The sequence below is a fragment of the Psammomys obesus genome, unplaced genomic scaffold (assembly GCF_907164565.1).
Source record: "Psammomys obesus unplaced genomic scaffold, mPsaObe1.curated_primary_1811, whole genome shotgun sequence".
NCBI lineage: Eukaryota > Metazoa > Chordata > Mammalia > Rodentia > Muridae > Psammomys > Psammomys obesus.
In genome coordinates this window covers 1284937-1298462 of record NW_026596131.1, presented here as the reverse complement: position 1 = coordinate 1298462, position 13526 = coordinate 1284937, and the positions used below count along the sequence as shown (strand labels likewise).

The window sequence follows — 13526 nt, the reverse complement described above, 5'->3', positions numbered from 1 at the left end:
ATAATAATAATAATAATAATAATAATAATAATAATAATAATAATAATAGTTTTATGGCAATTTCATACATTACATGTATTTTTATTATATTCACTCCATTACCTTCTCCTATTCCCTTCTGGCTCCCTCAGAACCCCTTTCTCTTCCCACTTTAGTCCCTCTTCTTCTATCTTGTCTTTCTTTTGTATTTTCATTCCCCCTTCTCCCTCCCTCTTTTCCTTTTCCTTCTCTCCCTCTCCTCTCCTTCTTCCTCTCTCTCCTCCTCTCCCTCTCCCTCTCCTCTCTCCTCTCGTCCTTACCTCCCTCCCTTCTCTTTCAGGCTTGAGACTTCAATGTGTATCGTTAGTATTGCCTACAAGGTCCTGGGTGAGGGATTATTACAAGACCATGGATTCCTCACTGGTGGCTATACCACTGAAGAAAACTGCGTCTGTTACTGTAGTACTTTGTGCTAAATTTTAAAAGTCAGTTTTTTTTTTCTTTTTTCTTTTTTTCTTTTTTGAGACAGGGTCTCACTTTGTAGCTGAGGCTGGCCTTGAACTCCTGGTGTCTCTTCTGCATCAAACTCCAGAGTGGTGTGATCACAGCATGAGCCACTATGCCTGCCAGAAATTTATGTTCATTTGTATCACATGAATGTTTTGTTTGTTCGGGGGTCAAATCTTTGCCTTTGTGCACGTTAGGTAAGCATTCTATCACTCAGCTATAAAACCAGCCCTATTTCCTCCTTTCAGTTTTTATTTTGGAAAGCTTATGACCAGTTTCCCCAGTGTGGGGAGTCTGAACTCAGGCCTGGTGCGTGCCAGCCACCCAAGTCCTCTAGATGCTGAGCCGCAGCCCCAGTTATTGCCTGCTGTTAAATTGATTCCCTTATCATTTGCATAATGACCATCTTGGTCTCTTTTTATAATTTTTGACATTGTTGCACTTATTCATTTCATGTGTGTGTATGCACGCAGTCACGTGAACATGCACGCAGTGTGCTTATGTATGTGGGTCAGAGGACAACGCAGGAGTTAATTCCTCCCACCGTGTAGGTCCCGGGGATTGAACAAAGTTGTCAGGCTTGGTGGCAATGTATTCCTTCAGTGCTTGTCCCAGAAAGCCAAAGTCCTTCGTTTTGTTTCATTTCTGAAGGACAGCATCTTTAGGTATAGAATTCCTGGTTGGTGAGAATTCTCTTTTAACATTTTAAACAAGCCATTACATTCTCTCTTAGTTTGTGAAATTTCTGGAGAGAAGTAATAGGGATTTCTTTATATATAAATTTGATTTTTTTCTTTAGAATTTTTTTGTCTTGTGCTTTTTTTCTGATCTATCCGTTCATCCATCCATCTATCTATCTATCTATCTGTCTGTCTGTCTGTCTGTCTGTCTGTCTGTCTGTCTATCTATCTATCTATCTATCTATTTTTGAGACAGGATCTCACTGTGTAGCCCGGCTGTCCTGGAACTTGCTATGTAGAGTAGGCTGGCCTTGAACTCACAGAGATCCACCTGCCTTTGCCTCCTGAGTGCCAGACTAAAAGCATCACCACCATGTCTTGTATTTTGGTGGTTTGATCCCAGCATGCCTTAGAGAAGATTTTTCCCCCCACTGAATCTAGTAAGGACCTGAACGGCTTTCTGGATCTTGAATCTCTATTTCCTAGGATTTGGAAATTTTTCAGCAGGTACACAACAACTTCCCAAGATAACCAAATAAATAACCACAATCCAATTTCAATAAACCCAGCAACATCAGCTAAGGTGTCCTGACCACCTAGGTGTGCAGGACAACAAGAGCACAGGTCACTTTGCTAACATTAGTGCTTGATTCTTGGGCAAGAATGTGATCTCTGTCCAGAAGTTTTGTCTGTGCTAGTGTAGACTCTAGGTGAGGACCATGTTAGATAATACGCATATCCTCTTTTTTTCTATTTATTTCCATAGTAAGAAGTAACACTCATGTGTCATTTAACGCTAAGCAACGTGTTCTGCATCATTTCCCAATGCCTTTAAGGCAGGTGTTGTTACCACACTCACACTTCGTAGGTGAGGAAGCTAAGACTGAGAAGTGAAGAAAAGCTCTAGCTTGTGCTCCGGCAGCTCTGTCTTGGGCTAGGGATGGCTATTTTCTTTGTATGTCTTATGCCCACAGTGGAGCCTTGGGATAGTGTGTGATCAGTCACGAGTTGGAAACAAGCAAGCGTGTCGTGGCATGTGGCCTGCTCTTTTAGATGGAGCTCTGTGGCGCAGGATGTTGGTGGCAGAGCCTCTGTGAGTGCTTCTGGGAAGGCTGCGTTCACCATGGCGACGCTTACCTCACCAACTCTATTATATCCTTCCTGTGCAGCACTGAGGTCTCCACAAGCTTGGACAGGATTTCAAACAGTAAGATCCCTGGGTTATTAGCGAGATCTAAACACGTTTTCTTTTCTGGAACTGTAGAGGAAACAGGAGAGAGAGAGAGAGAGAGAGAGAGAGAGAGAGAGAGAGAGATCTCAAAATGTCTTCTGAGCAAGCCATCTGTTAAAAATTTATTGAGAATTTAGAGCATGATTATAAAATTATAAAGTTTATAATTTACAATATATAATCTTATATATGAAACCAGAGACTAGCAAAATGGTAAAACATTAAAACTGTTTTATTTGGTAGAAAGGTCATTTTGATTATGGAGTAGACAGACCAATCATAGTTCAATGACTCCTAAGTAAATACAGCAGAACTTTAGCATCTACATGCAAAATATGTTGGAGACAATTGTCTTGTTCTTCTATGAAAGGGACTTAATATCTCTAGTTTGCAGAGAAATGCTCATTACTGCTACGATGTTTGCTAGCACTGATTTTTCTTTATCTTGGGGACAGTCTATGGCTTAAATTAAATGGCTATGCCTTCAAAACCACAGATGGGGTTTGGTATCTGGAATCCTAGAGAACATTAATATGAGTAGTGGTTAGATTTTCCAAGGCAGCCTGGTAAGTTCAGACACAGCATGAGAGATTGGTGAGTTTTGGTGTGCATAGCACGGATCACCACAGGTGAGAATGTGCTCTCTAACCTCCCAGCCTCTCACTGAGGGAAGAGGCCCCCTCAGTGTGTGGAAACGGTAAATTCTCTAAGTGATAGAAATAGTTGTTATTTATTTATTTTTTGGTATAAAAGGAATGCTTTTAGAAGTAGTGCCTGTGCTTGGTTAAGAATTGAAACACTATAAAAGGAAAACAAGGGGCTGAACAGATGGCTCAGTGGCTAAGGGCACTGACTATTCTTCCAGAGGACCTGGGTTCCATCCCCGTGCCCATGTACACCAATAACCATCTGTGCTTCCAGTTCCAGGTGATCTGACACAGACATACGAGGCGTGGTACCCTTGCACATAGAGATGGATTTTAAAATTAAAAAAAGAGGAAAACTAAAGTTTCTGCATCTGTTACTTCCTTATGTTCTCACTGGAGACAAGACAGTGTCCCTGCAGGATTTGGCTGTCTGGTGTATTCTGATACTCTCAGTTTGATATTATTTTGTGGGAGTAGTGCAAAGAAAAATCGCATCTTTCTGGATTTGTCTGACTGGAGGGCTAATAGTGTTTTCTGTGCAGTGGGAAGAGCTGCCCAACCATCTTCTAAGTGATTCTACTCACCCACAGCCTTGATGAAGAGTTTTTTATCTGTCAGCACCTTTATAAAATCTGAGAAGTTGATCTTACCATCCCCTGCAACAGGAATCTGAGCTCAGAACAAGAATTCTCTAAACATTCATATAATATATTAAATACATGACTCATATATAAAACCAAGAGAGAGAGAAAAGGAGAGAGAGAGTGAGAGAGAGTGCTTGTTATATATAGCTTAGACTCGCTGCAAATTTGCAATTCTTCTGCCTCAGCCTCTTGTGATGCTGAGCTAGAATGCATTTTAACTGTTTAATGTATTCTAAGTATAAAAGCTGAAGTACCCTGAGCCACCTAATACTTAAAATCAGCATATTTGCAGCTGAAAAGGTGCTCAGGTAAACTTGGTTTCCTTTCTGTCCTCCTTAAAGAGATTATTTTGGTAGTGCCTCCCTATGTAGCCATGCTGGTCTTGAATTTATAATCTTCTTAAGTATATCAGTCTTCATGACTTGACCTTACAACAAGCACACAGTCCCCTGCAGCCAACAGAAGCGATGGCAAGGTGTAAGCATTCAGCAAAAGCTGTTAGCCACTATTATCTTTTGGCAGAGACTGTAATTCTTCACATGTTCCTCTCTGGCACCCTATTGCCTCTAAAATTAAAAGACAGTTGCTGGGTGGTGGTGATGCACGCCTTTAATTTCAGCACTTGGGTGGCAGAGGCAGGTGGATCTCTGAGTTTTAGGCCAGCCTGGCATACAAAGCAAGCTCCAGGACAGCCAGGGCTACGCAGAGAAACCCTGTCTTGAAAAATAAAGCAAAACAAAACAAAAAAAGCAAACTGGCAGCATTAGTGGAAACAAGCCATAGCTTTAGTTATCTGGTGACCTCGATTCACTGGCAGTTGGGTGATGAGGAGCAAGAAGAAATAATATGCTGAAAACATATTCCACATAATACATTAGCCTGGACTCCAGGTACATGCCATAGCACTAGAGAGGCAGAGGAAAGTGTCAGCGGTTCACAGCGGACCTCGACTGGTCAGAGGAAATCCTGGGATGTATTAAGACCCTGCTTCAAACAAGACAAAAAAACAAATACTAACAATAAAAAGCTCCCCCACCCAAACAGGAAAACAAACAAATTCCATGACATATAGGCTTTAAAATACTAACTAATAAAATTTCTCTGGCATTTAAAATTTGACAGAAAGGAGATTTGTATTGTTACTGTTGAAATGAAGCAGTGGGATTAGGTTTTCTTGGTGTTCTGCTGTTTGTGAAGCTGCTTATGTAGTTGTATCTCTCAGTTCCTTCAAGGTGTCCTCCAAAATGAGCATCATAGCAAATACTTAAATTTGGCAATAAGTAGAGATAGCCACTCTTGCTTTCCACACATGAATTTTCTCACGAAGTTTTGTTTAGCTCATATACCCTCCCCCTTGCTATAAAGAGAAACATACATGAAGACAGTAGTTCCCAATGGGGAATACAGAAGTTCTATTTCAAGACCCCCAAGCATTAAAACCTTGGCTAGATGTGTGGTGGCTCATGCTAAACAATCCTAGCCTTTGGCAGGACAACAGGCTGTCAGTTACATATTAGATTTCAGGACAGCCTGGGCCACAGAATGAGAACCTGTTTCAGCAAACAAACAAATCTCAATCCCTAAACCAACCAAAACCAAACACTAAACCTCCTACAAACCCCACAGTACTGATCCCTGTATCTACTATGTTTTTTTTTTTTCTGTGACATACTTTATCTGATAAATTAGGTATAGTGAGAGATTAGCAGCAACAATAACAAAATGATTATAAAAATACACTGTATGTTTGTGTGTGTGTGTGTGTTTTTTGAGACAGGGTCCTCTATATAGCCTCTGCCACCTGAGTGCTGGGATTAAAGGTGTGCGGCATCACGTCCAGTTTCAACAATATAATATTATAGAACATTGTATTACTGTGTTTTTTGAAAGAGTTTAGACAAATACTAGTAATTTTGGGCCACAGGTGACCCAGTTAATTGAAACCATGGGAAGTGAAATATAGATCAAAGGAGACAGCCCTAATGTTCAGTGATATACTTTTGACAAATACGGGAGAGTTATTTCTTGTACTTATAAGATACAAATGATAAAATAGAGATATTCATAAAAATATTTTATGGGAAAATAGGTCAAAATACTCACTGTCAAGATCAGCACATTTCAATTCATTATAGATATCATACATGCTTAGATTCATCCCCAGTTTAGCTAAGGTGCACATCAATCCGTGTGAATCAATGCAGCCACTTTTATCCTTGGTGAAGAAGTTGTAAGCATTACGGAAGGCTGAGGAAATGGAATTATGTTAGTCATGACAGTTATTTAAGAAGAAACACAGTCAGGTATGGTAGCTCATGTCTACAACCCTAGCACTCGGAAGATTATCTGATGATCTGAGGCCCACTGGGTCTAACCAGTAATGTCTAGGTCAGCCTGGGCTACGGAGTGTGACTGTCTCAAAATGGGGATTGGGGAGGGGAGAAATGCATATGCTAATAGGGCTGGGAGAGATCAAATATTCAATTGAAGATTGTGTTCTGAAAAAATATGGAGAGAATGAATAATAGATTTTTTTAAAAAGACAGATGCAGTCTTTTCTTGGGATTTGAATTAGAATAAAGTAGAAATTATAGACTCAAGTAGAACAAGAAGTAATTGGTAGAAAAACTAAATGTGGAGTCAGGCAAGGTGGTGCATGCCTATAATCTAAGCACTTGAGGGTAGAGGCAGGAAGATTAGGTGTTCAAGGCCAGCCTTTACTACGTAGTGAGCTTGAGGCCAGACTAGGCTACATCAGATCCTGCATATCAAGAAAACAAAGCAAAGCAAAAATTTGTATTATCTGTTTTCTCACTTTATTGCCATTACTTGGACATTTGTCTCCACTTGTGTGAAATATTTAATTATTCTTAGTTTTCATTCTTTTTCCAATATTGGAGATTGAACCTAGGGCCTAATATATGCTAGGCAGCTGCTCTACCACTGACCTGCATTCCTAGCTTCTTTGTTTCTATCAGTATAGACTCATAGATGTCTATTTTACATTAGGATAAACATATGATTTTTAAATTATTCAAAAAAGTAGTGGAAGATAGGGGATGGGGAGATGGCTCAGTGAAGGAGAGCACTTTCTGTACAAGCTAAGGACCCGAGCACCCACATAAAGGCCGGCTGTGGCCACCTATTAGGCAGGAGCAGGGACGGCGGGACGGCTGGTGTTTGTTAGACAGCCTCTGAAAAACGCGAGTCTGTGTTCAGTGAGAGACCCTGCCTCAAAGGAAGAAGGTGGAGGAGGGCATGCTCCCCAGCACGCGCACCGCACATACACGCAAATGCACACATACGCAAATGCACACAAAGGGTGAGGTGTGGACTCGGGGAGATACACTTTGGGAATTCCATTCAATTCTGTGCAGGGAAGTAGGAAGCAAAGTTATTTGGGAGCACAGACAGGAGATGTTGGAGGCTGAGGGTTGCAACAAATCATACAGAACGAATAAATTAACTCCTCATAGGAAAGCTGTGAGAATGCTACAATTACCACATTTTCTAGTGTCGTTTTTGACGCTTTGATATCTGCATCCTTATTGATCCTACAGGGACTGTTCCTCACAGGCCTTGTTAGTTCCCCCAAATTGTAAATAACTGGGTTATGAGTATGATAGGAGACAGAATATGAATATGTATGTATGTATGTGTATATCTGTGTATGTATGTATATGTGTGTGTATTATGTAGGTATGTGTGTGTGCATGTACGTATGTGACACTGCATGAACATGGAGGTGAGAAGACATTTGCAGGAGTCAGTTCTCTTCCACTGTGTGGGATCTGGGGATAGAGTTCAGGTCATCAGCAGGTAAAGGTGCTCTGTCAGCTCTTCTCCTCTCTCTCCTTTTCCTCTTCCCTCTCTTCTTTTTGGTATGTGAGTGTGGGGCATCTGTATGTGCGGTGAATGCACATGTGTGTGTATGGGCACGCTCACCTCTAATCATGGATGGCAGGCATCCTGCTCTAGCTCGTCCCACCTTACCCTTTGAGACAGGGGCTGCCATGGAACCTGGAGCTAGCCTGGCATCCAGCAAGCTCCAGCAAACCTCCTGGCTCCCTCAGCCCTGAGCTGGGGGTGCGGGGATCTGAGTCCAGGCCCGAAGGTACAGCAGATGCTCCCGTCCCCTGGGCCATCTTTTTAGCTCCATGAGGTTTTCTAGCACATAATGCTTTTCCTTTCTTTCTTTTTTTTTTTTTTTTTTTGGTAGATTCTGTTCTTTCTCCCTGGAACACACTCCTGCATTCTCCCCTGACTCATCATTCAGTTTTCTCTATACTCCCTTTCTTGCCCCATAAGACCAAGTCAGGACACTCTGTTCTGGTCCTATAACATTTTATACTTCCCTCGTATCTCAGGTCATTTTATAATTTAGCATAAACAACTCAATAATTGTGTGGTTTAACTATGTATTTTCCTTGTAGATCTCTTTCCAGAGCAGGAACATGTCTATCATTCTTCTGCCTGGAACACTATTGGCTTAAACAGATGTTTGCTACTTGGACCAATGACATGTAGACAGTGTATCAGTTTTCATCATGATCATTTTGTTTGTTTCAAACACCGTGCCAGAAATCCTGGCACTTTATTTTATTTTTGTCAAGCATTATGTAGACCAGGCTGCCCTCAAACTTACGGTGCTCCTCTCGCCTCTGGCTCCCTCATGCTGATGTTACAGATGCATGTTGCCACGCTGGCCAGGCCACACTTTGTGTTTATACTGTTTAATTAGCTGATTAATACGTGAGCTTGGATTTGCTGTTTACCACCCTTACAAGCTATCTGGATAAGAATATTTGACCAAGACTATTTCATTTCTTTTGTTTTTTTCCAGACAGGGTTTCTCTGTGTAGCCCTGGCTCTCCTGGAACTCACTCTGTAGACCAGGCTGGCCTCGAATTCACAAAGATCCTGCTGACTCTGCCTCCTGAATGCTGGGACCAAAGGCATACACCACCACAGCCTGGCCTGGCTGACTGATTTTTTATTTTTTTATATAATTTTTAATTTATTTTTTTATTATTACAATTTATTCACTTTGTATCCCACTTGTAGCCCTTCCTCTCTTGTTCCTTCCCAATTCCACCCTTCCTCCCTCTTCAACCATGCCCCTCCCTCAGTCCATTGATAGGAGAGGTCCTCTTCCCCTTCCACCTGACCCTAGCCTATCAGGTCTCATCAGGACTAGCTGCATCTTCAAGAAATGGTGCTGGTCTAACTGGATATCTACATGTAGAAAAATGCAGATAGATCCATATTTATCACCCTGCACAAAACTAAAGTCCATGTGGATCAAAGGCCTCAACATAAAACCAGACACACTAAACCTGTTAGAAGAAAAAGTGGGGAAGAGCCTTGAACTTATTGGCACAGGAGACAACTTCCTGAACAGAGCACCAACAGCTCAGGCTCTAAGGTCAACAATCAATAAATGGGACCTCATGAAACTGAAAAGCTTCTGTAAAGCAAAGGACATTGTCATCAGAACAAAACGACAGCCTACGGACTGGGAAAGGATCTTCCCCAACCCTATATCTGACAGAGGGCTAATATTTAGAATATATAAAGAACTCAAAAGTTAAACATCAACAAATCAAGTAATCTAATTGGAAAATGAGGTACAGAGCTAAACAGAGAATTCTCAATAGAGGAATATCAAATGGCAGAGAAACACTTAAAAGAAATGTTCAACATCCTTAGTCATCAGGGAGATGCAAATCAAAACAACCCTGAGATTTCACCTTACACCCATCATAATGGCTAAGATCAAAAACTCAAGTGACAACACATGCTGGAGAGAATGTGGAGAAAGGGGAACCCTCCTCCACTGCTAGTGGGAATGTAACCTTGCACAATCACTTTGGAAATCAACTGATTACATTCTTAAGAGATGTCAATTTGAAAGTAATCCTCCTTCAATCTAGCAAATAGTTAATTTTGTTAATTTTAGATAGGCTCTTGATATATAGGCCAGGCTGGCTTTGAACTAAGCATTGGCTTCCTGAGTTATAGGTGTGCCATCATACCTGGCTAAAAATTTATTTCTGTGCTGAAGAGATGGCTCAGCAATTAAAAGCACTGGCTGATCTTCCAGAGGACCCAGATTTAATTCCCATACCCACATGGAAGCTAACACCTGTCTGTAACTTCTGTTCCAGGGGATCTGACACTCTCATACCATGCATATAAAATAAAATTATTAAAAAGTTTATTTCTCCCCTCCTTACATGATAGGATATTTCTTCCCCTCTCTTAAATGATAGGATAATATAGATACTCCTTGAAATCTCGTGTTTGCACGAGAGGATGAGCTAGCTGAATGCAATTGGCACCTGCCTTCAATTCTAGTACTTGGGAGGCTGAGACAGGACTGCTATGGGTTCTAGACCAGCTAGAGCTACACAGTGAGTTCTAGGCCATCTTTAGCTATAAGATACAGTCTCAGAAATGAATGATACAGAAGTCCACAGATGCATGGAGGGATGCTGTTAGGTTTTAATGTTTAGGATGGTTTTCATTACCTTCTAGTTGTGCAGGGCTCAGCTTCCATTCTCTGTGCTGTAAATAGCCTGGAAGACGTCCTTGTAAATCTTTATCTCTGAGAAGAGACATGGGCAGATGTAACCCAGGTGTGGAATCTTTGAGTTTGCTGGCCACAATGGCGACAGCATTGCAGTGTGCAGGGAGTCACAGAACGTAAGCAGACCTACCACTTGCTAATATCTGCCGACAGCATGGGAAGATGAGAACAACTGCAGCCTGCCCTACATTTCTGGGAAGTTAGAACTCTGGGTAACATTATGCCCTCATGAAGGCAAAGTCTGGGATAGGAGGGAAAATATTAATACTTCCAGGATGCTTTGTGTAAATTTGCAATGATTTATGAACACCCCCCCCCAAACAAAACTATAAGCTTTGCTTATAATATGGCAAGTGAAATTTAATTCTTTTAATTGTTACTTAATAGCAAATTTATTTAAATAATCAAAAAGGTTTTAGAAGCAGGATTCCATGTAGCCTGGGATAAGCCAAATGCACCAGGGAGCCAAGAATGATTTTAAGCTCCTGCTCTCCTGCCTCCATCTTCCCGAATGCCAGGCTTATAGGCCTCTGCCACTATACCTCGCTCTTATAAATTTGTTTGAAATGTCCTTAGATTCTAATAACAAAAGTTTAAAAACATAGAAGCTCTAATTTTTGTGGTTGTATTTTTTTATTAAAACATTTAGGAAGTTTTATTTTGTAATTCTGTGCATATGCGTGTCTTGCCTGCATGTCTGTGTGTGTACAGTGTGCACGCCTGGTACCCAGGAGGTCAGAAGGGACATCAGATCTCCTGGGGCTGGAGTTACAGATGGCTGTGAGCCGCCATGTGGGTGCTGGCAGTTGAACCCGGGTCCTCCGGAAGTGCAACAAGTGCTCTTAACTGCTGAGCCATCTCTCCAGCCCCAGCTTTTGTGGTTTTACAAGAAGTACGTGATAAAGTGACACTTGAAGGAATACTAAATATTGTGGTTAAACAATATACTCACTGTGGTCTATTTTACTACCCTCTATAGAGTATTCGATTCAACTTATTTTCAGAGTAGCTTGGGATAGAAGGAAGTGACGAGGTCCTAAGATGCGCGGTTTTCAACTTTTTGGCACGAAACTGCATCTAGCCTGTTTTGTTTTCTCAGCGTTTACTAACACGATGTCTTCTTTTTGTGTTGCCTCTTTATTACCTAACGTGTCCTTCTGCAGACTCAGGTTTTCACTCACTGAGGTTACTATGTATTTGTTGCACATTTCCAAATAAAAATAGTTTATTTTTGCACTATATGAAAGATGTAAGCAGACACAGAAATATAATGTACTCAAAACCCTAAGAAAGCAGAAGGCCAGGTGGACAAAGATTTTTGTTAATTACCACAAATAAAAACATCTGTGGAGCCAGTTGTGCTGGTGCACACCTTTAATCCCAGCACTTGGAGAGGCAGAGGCAGGCAGATCTCTGTCAGTTTGAGGCCAGCCTGGCCTACAAAGTGAGTCCAGGACAGCCAAGGCTACACAGAGAGACCCTGTCTCAAAAAACCAAAAACCAACCAAACAACCAAACAAAACTCAAACCAAAAAAAAAAAAAAACAAAAAAAACAAAAAACCCTCATCAATAACAAGAAAACACCCATGTTCATTTCAAACTTCACTGTGGACTAAACCAGGAGAATGTCCATTTTATAATGTTGCAAAGGAGCATGGGACTTCCTATATGAAACCAGCCCACTCCAACCTCTCACCTACTGTGGGGATCCCTTTGGCCTGTTGTCTTGGTCTTTGTTGGACTATTTTCATTGACAAAGAGCCCACTGTTTCGAAAGGGGACAGTGTCAACGGGCTTGGCTGCCATGAAGTTATTTTTCTACTTCTTTCTTTTAAAAATGTCAGAAATAGCTGGGCACAGTGGCACACCCCTGTAATCCCAGCATTTGGGAGGCAGAGACAGGTGGATCTCAGAGTTTGATACTAGCCTGGTCCACAGAGTGAGTTCCAGGACAGTCAGGGCTACACAGAAGAAACCCTGTTTCAAACAAAATGAAGCAAAGACGCCAGAAACATATTTAGCAGTGGTAAAGCTGAGTCACTCTCCAAGTGGTAAAGAGGGTGGGCCTTCAGGGGAGAGCAGAGTGTGATGACTACATCTTGGCTCTCACTTCAGCCCTCAGTGCTTAGAGTTTGTTGGCAGCCAGTTGAGAAAAAGTGTTGCTGCTAATGGGTGAATTGCCCTTGTGCACTGTGGTGGGGCGTGCACAGCTAGTATACCTGGATTTAATTTGGGAGAATGGGAAGGGGAATTCTGTTTTTCTAGTCAAAAGGGATGTTCATTTTTTTCTTTTCATTATCTTTCCAAAAGACAATGAAATGCCTCAGTGGGAAGGTGCTTGCTACCAAGCCTGAGGATCTGAGTTTGATTCCTGGAGAACCACAGAGTAAAAGGGGAGAACAGGCTTCTATAAGCTCCTCTGACCTCCACAAGGGTGCCGTGGTGCCTGCATGTGGGCACACATACAAAAATAAACAAAATATGGCAAACTCTTTAATGCAGATGTTTTAAGTAAATTTACTCCAAAACAGAATATTCTAACTTGTCTCATCGTAGTCTTTGTAGTGTACATTTATAAATTAATTATCTGAACACTTCTTTGTATAATCTGTTCATACTTTATTTCTTACCTCTTGTAAAAGACAGGTGCTTTTAGGGGCTTCAGTTTCGTTGTTGGTTTCATTTCCGAAACTGCCATGTGGTCAGAAACTTTGTCTGGAGTTCAGAAGATGCAATAAAGGATCAGTTCACAGATTCATTCATCCCTCTACCCATCCATCCATCTATCCATCCATTTATTCCTTTTCTTTCTTCTTTCTTTCCTTTCTTTCATTCTTTTTCTCTCTTTCTCTCTCTCTCTCTCTTTCTTTTCTTTCCTTTCTTTCTTTCTTCCTTTTTATACATTCATTTCTTTGCATCACCCCCCTCCCAGGTTTTCCAGCTCAAGGTATAGGATTTCAAAAAATGGCATCATATGCAAATTCAAGCTAGAAGTATAAGCAAAATTGGAGGGCTGTGTGGAAAGGTCCTTTTACTGTGCCAAGATCTCCAAGCAAAATTTCTTGTCACAGTTATACTTTTCAAATAGTGTCAATCTGATCTTATATAAAAATAAATGCTGGGGCTGAAGAGATGGCTCAGTGGTCCAGAGCTCTTACTGCTCTTACAGAGACCCGGTTTCCAAGCACCCACATGGCTGTTCACACAGCCTGTACAGTCCAGCCCCAAGGATTGATCCATGTCCTCTT

The 13526-nt window shown here is 41.3% G+C and overlaps 1 protein-coding gene across 1 annotated transcript in view; it reads right to left on the bottom strand.

The window, feature by feature from the left end:
* The window catches only part of Efcab3 (EF-hand calcium binding domain 3), a 19445-nt gene extending 6460 nt beyond the window's left edge, over positions 1-12985 (bottom strand). Inside the window, exons 1-5 of the mRNA XM_055592678.1 lie at positions 12909-12985; positions 10219-10295; positions 5792-5935; positions 3629-3700; positions 2304-2424 (exon numbers count right to left, since the gene is read on the bottom strand). Coding sequence (XP_055448653.1) covers positions 2304-2424; positions 3629-3700; positions 5792-5935; positions 10219-10295; positions 12909-12976 — 482 coding nt within the window. The 5' untranslated portion in view covers positions 12977-12985. The remainder of the gene's footprint in view (positions 1-2303; positions 2425-3628; positions 3701-5791; positions 5936-10218; positions 10296-12908) is intronic.
* Between the last annotated feature and the right edge of the window lie 541 nt (positions 12986-13526).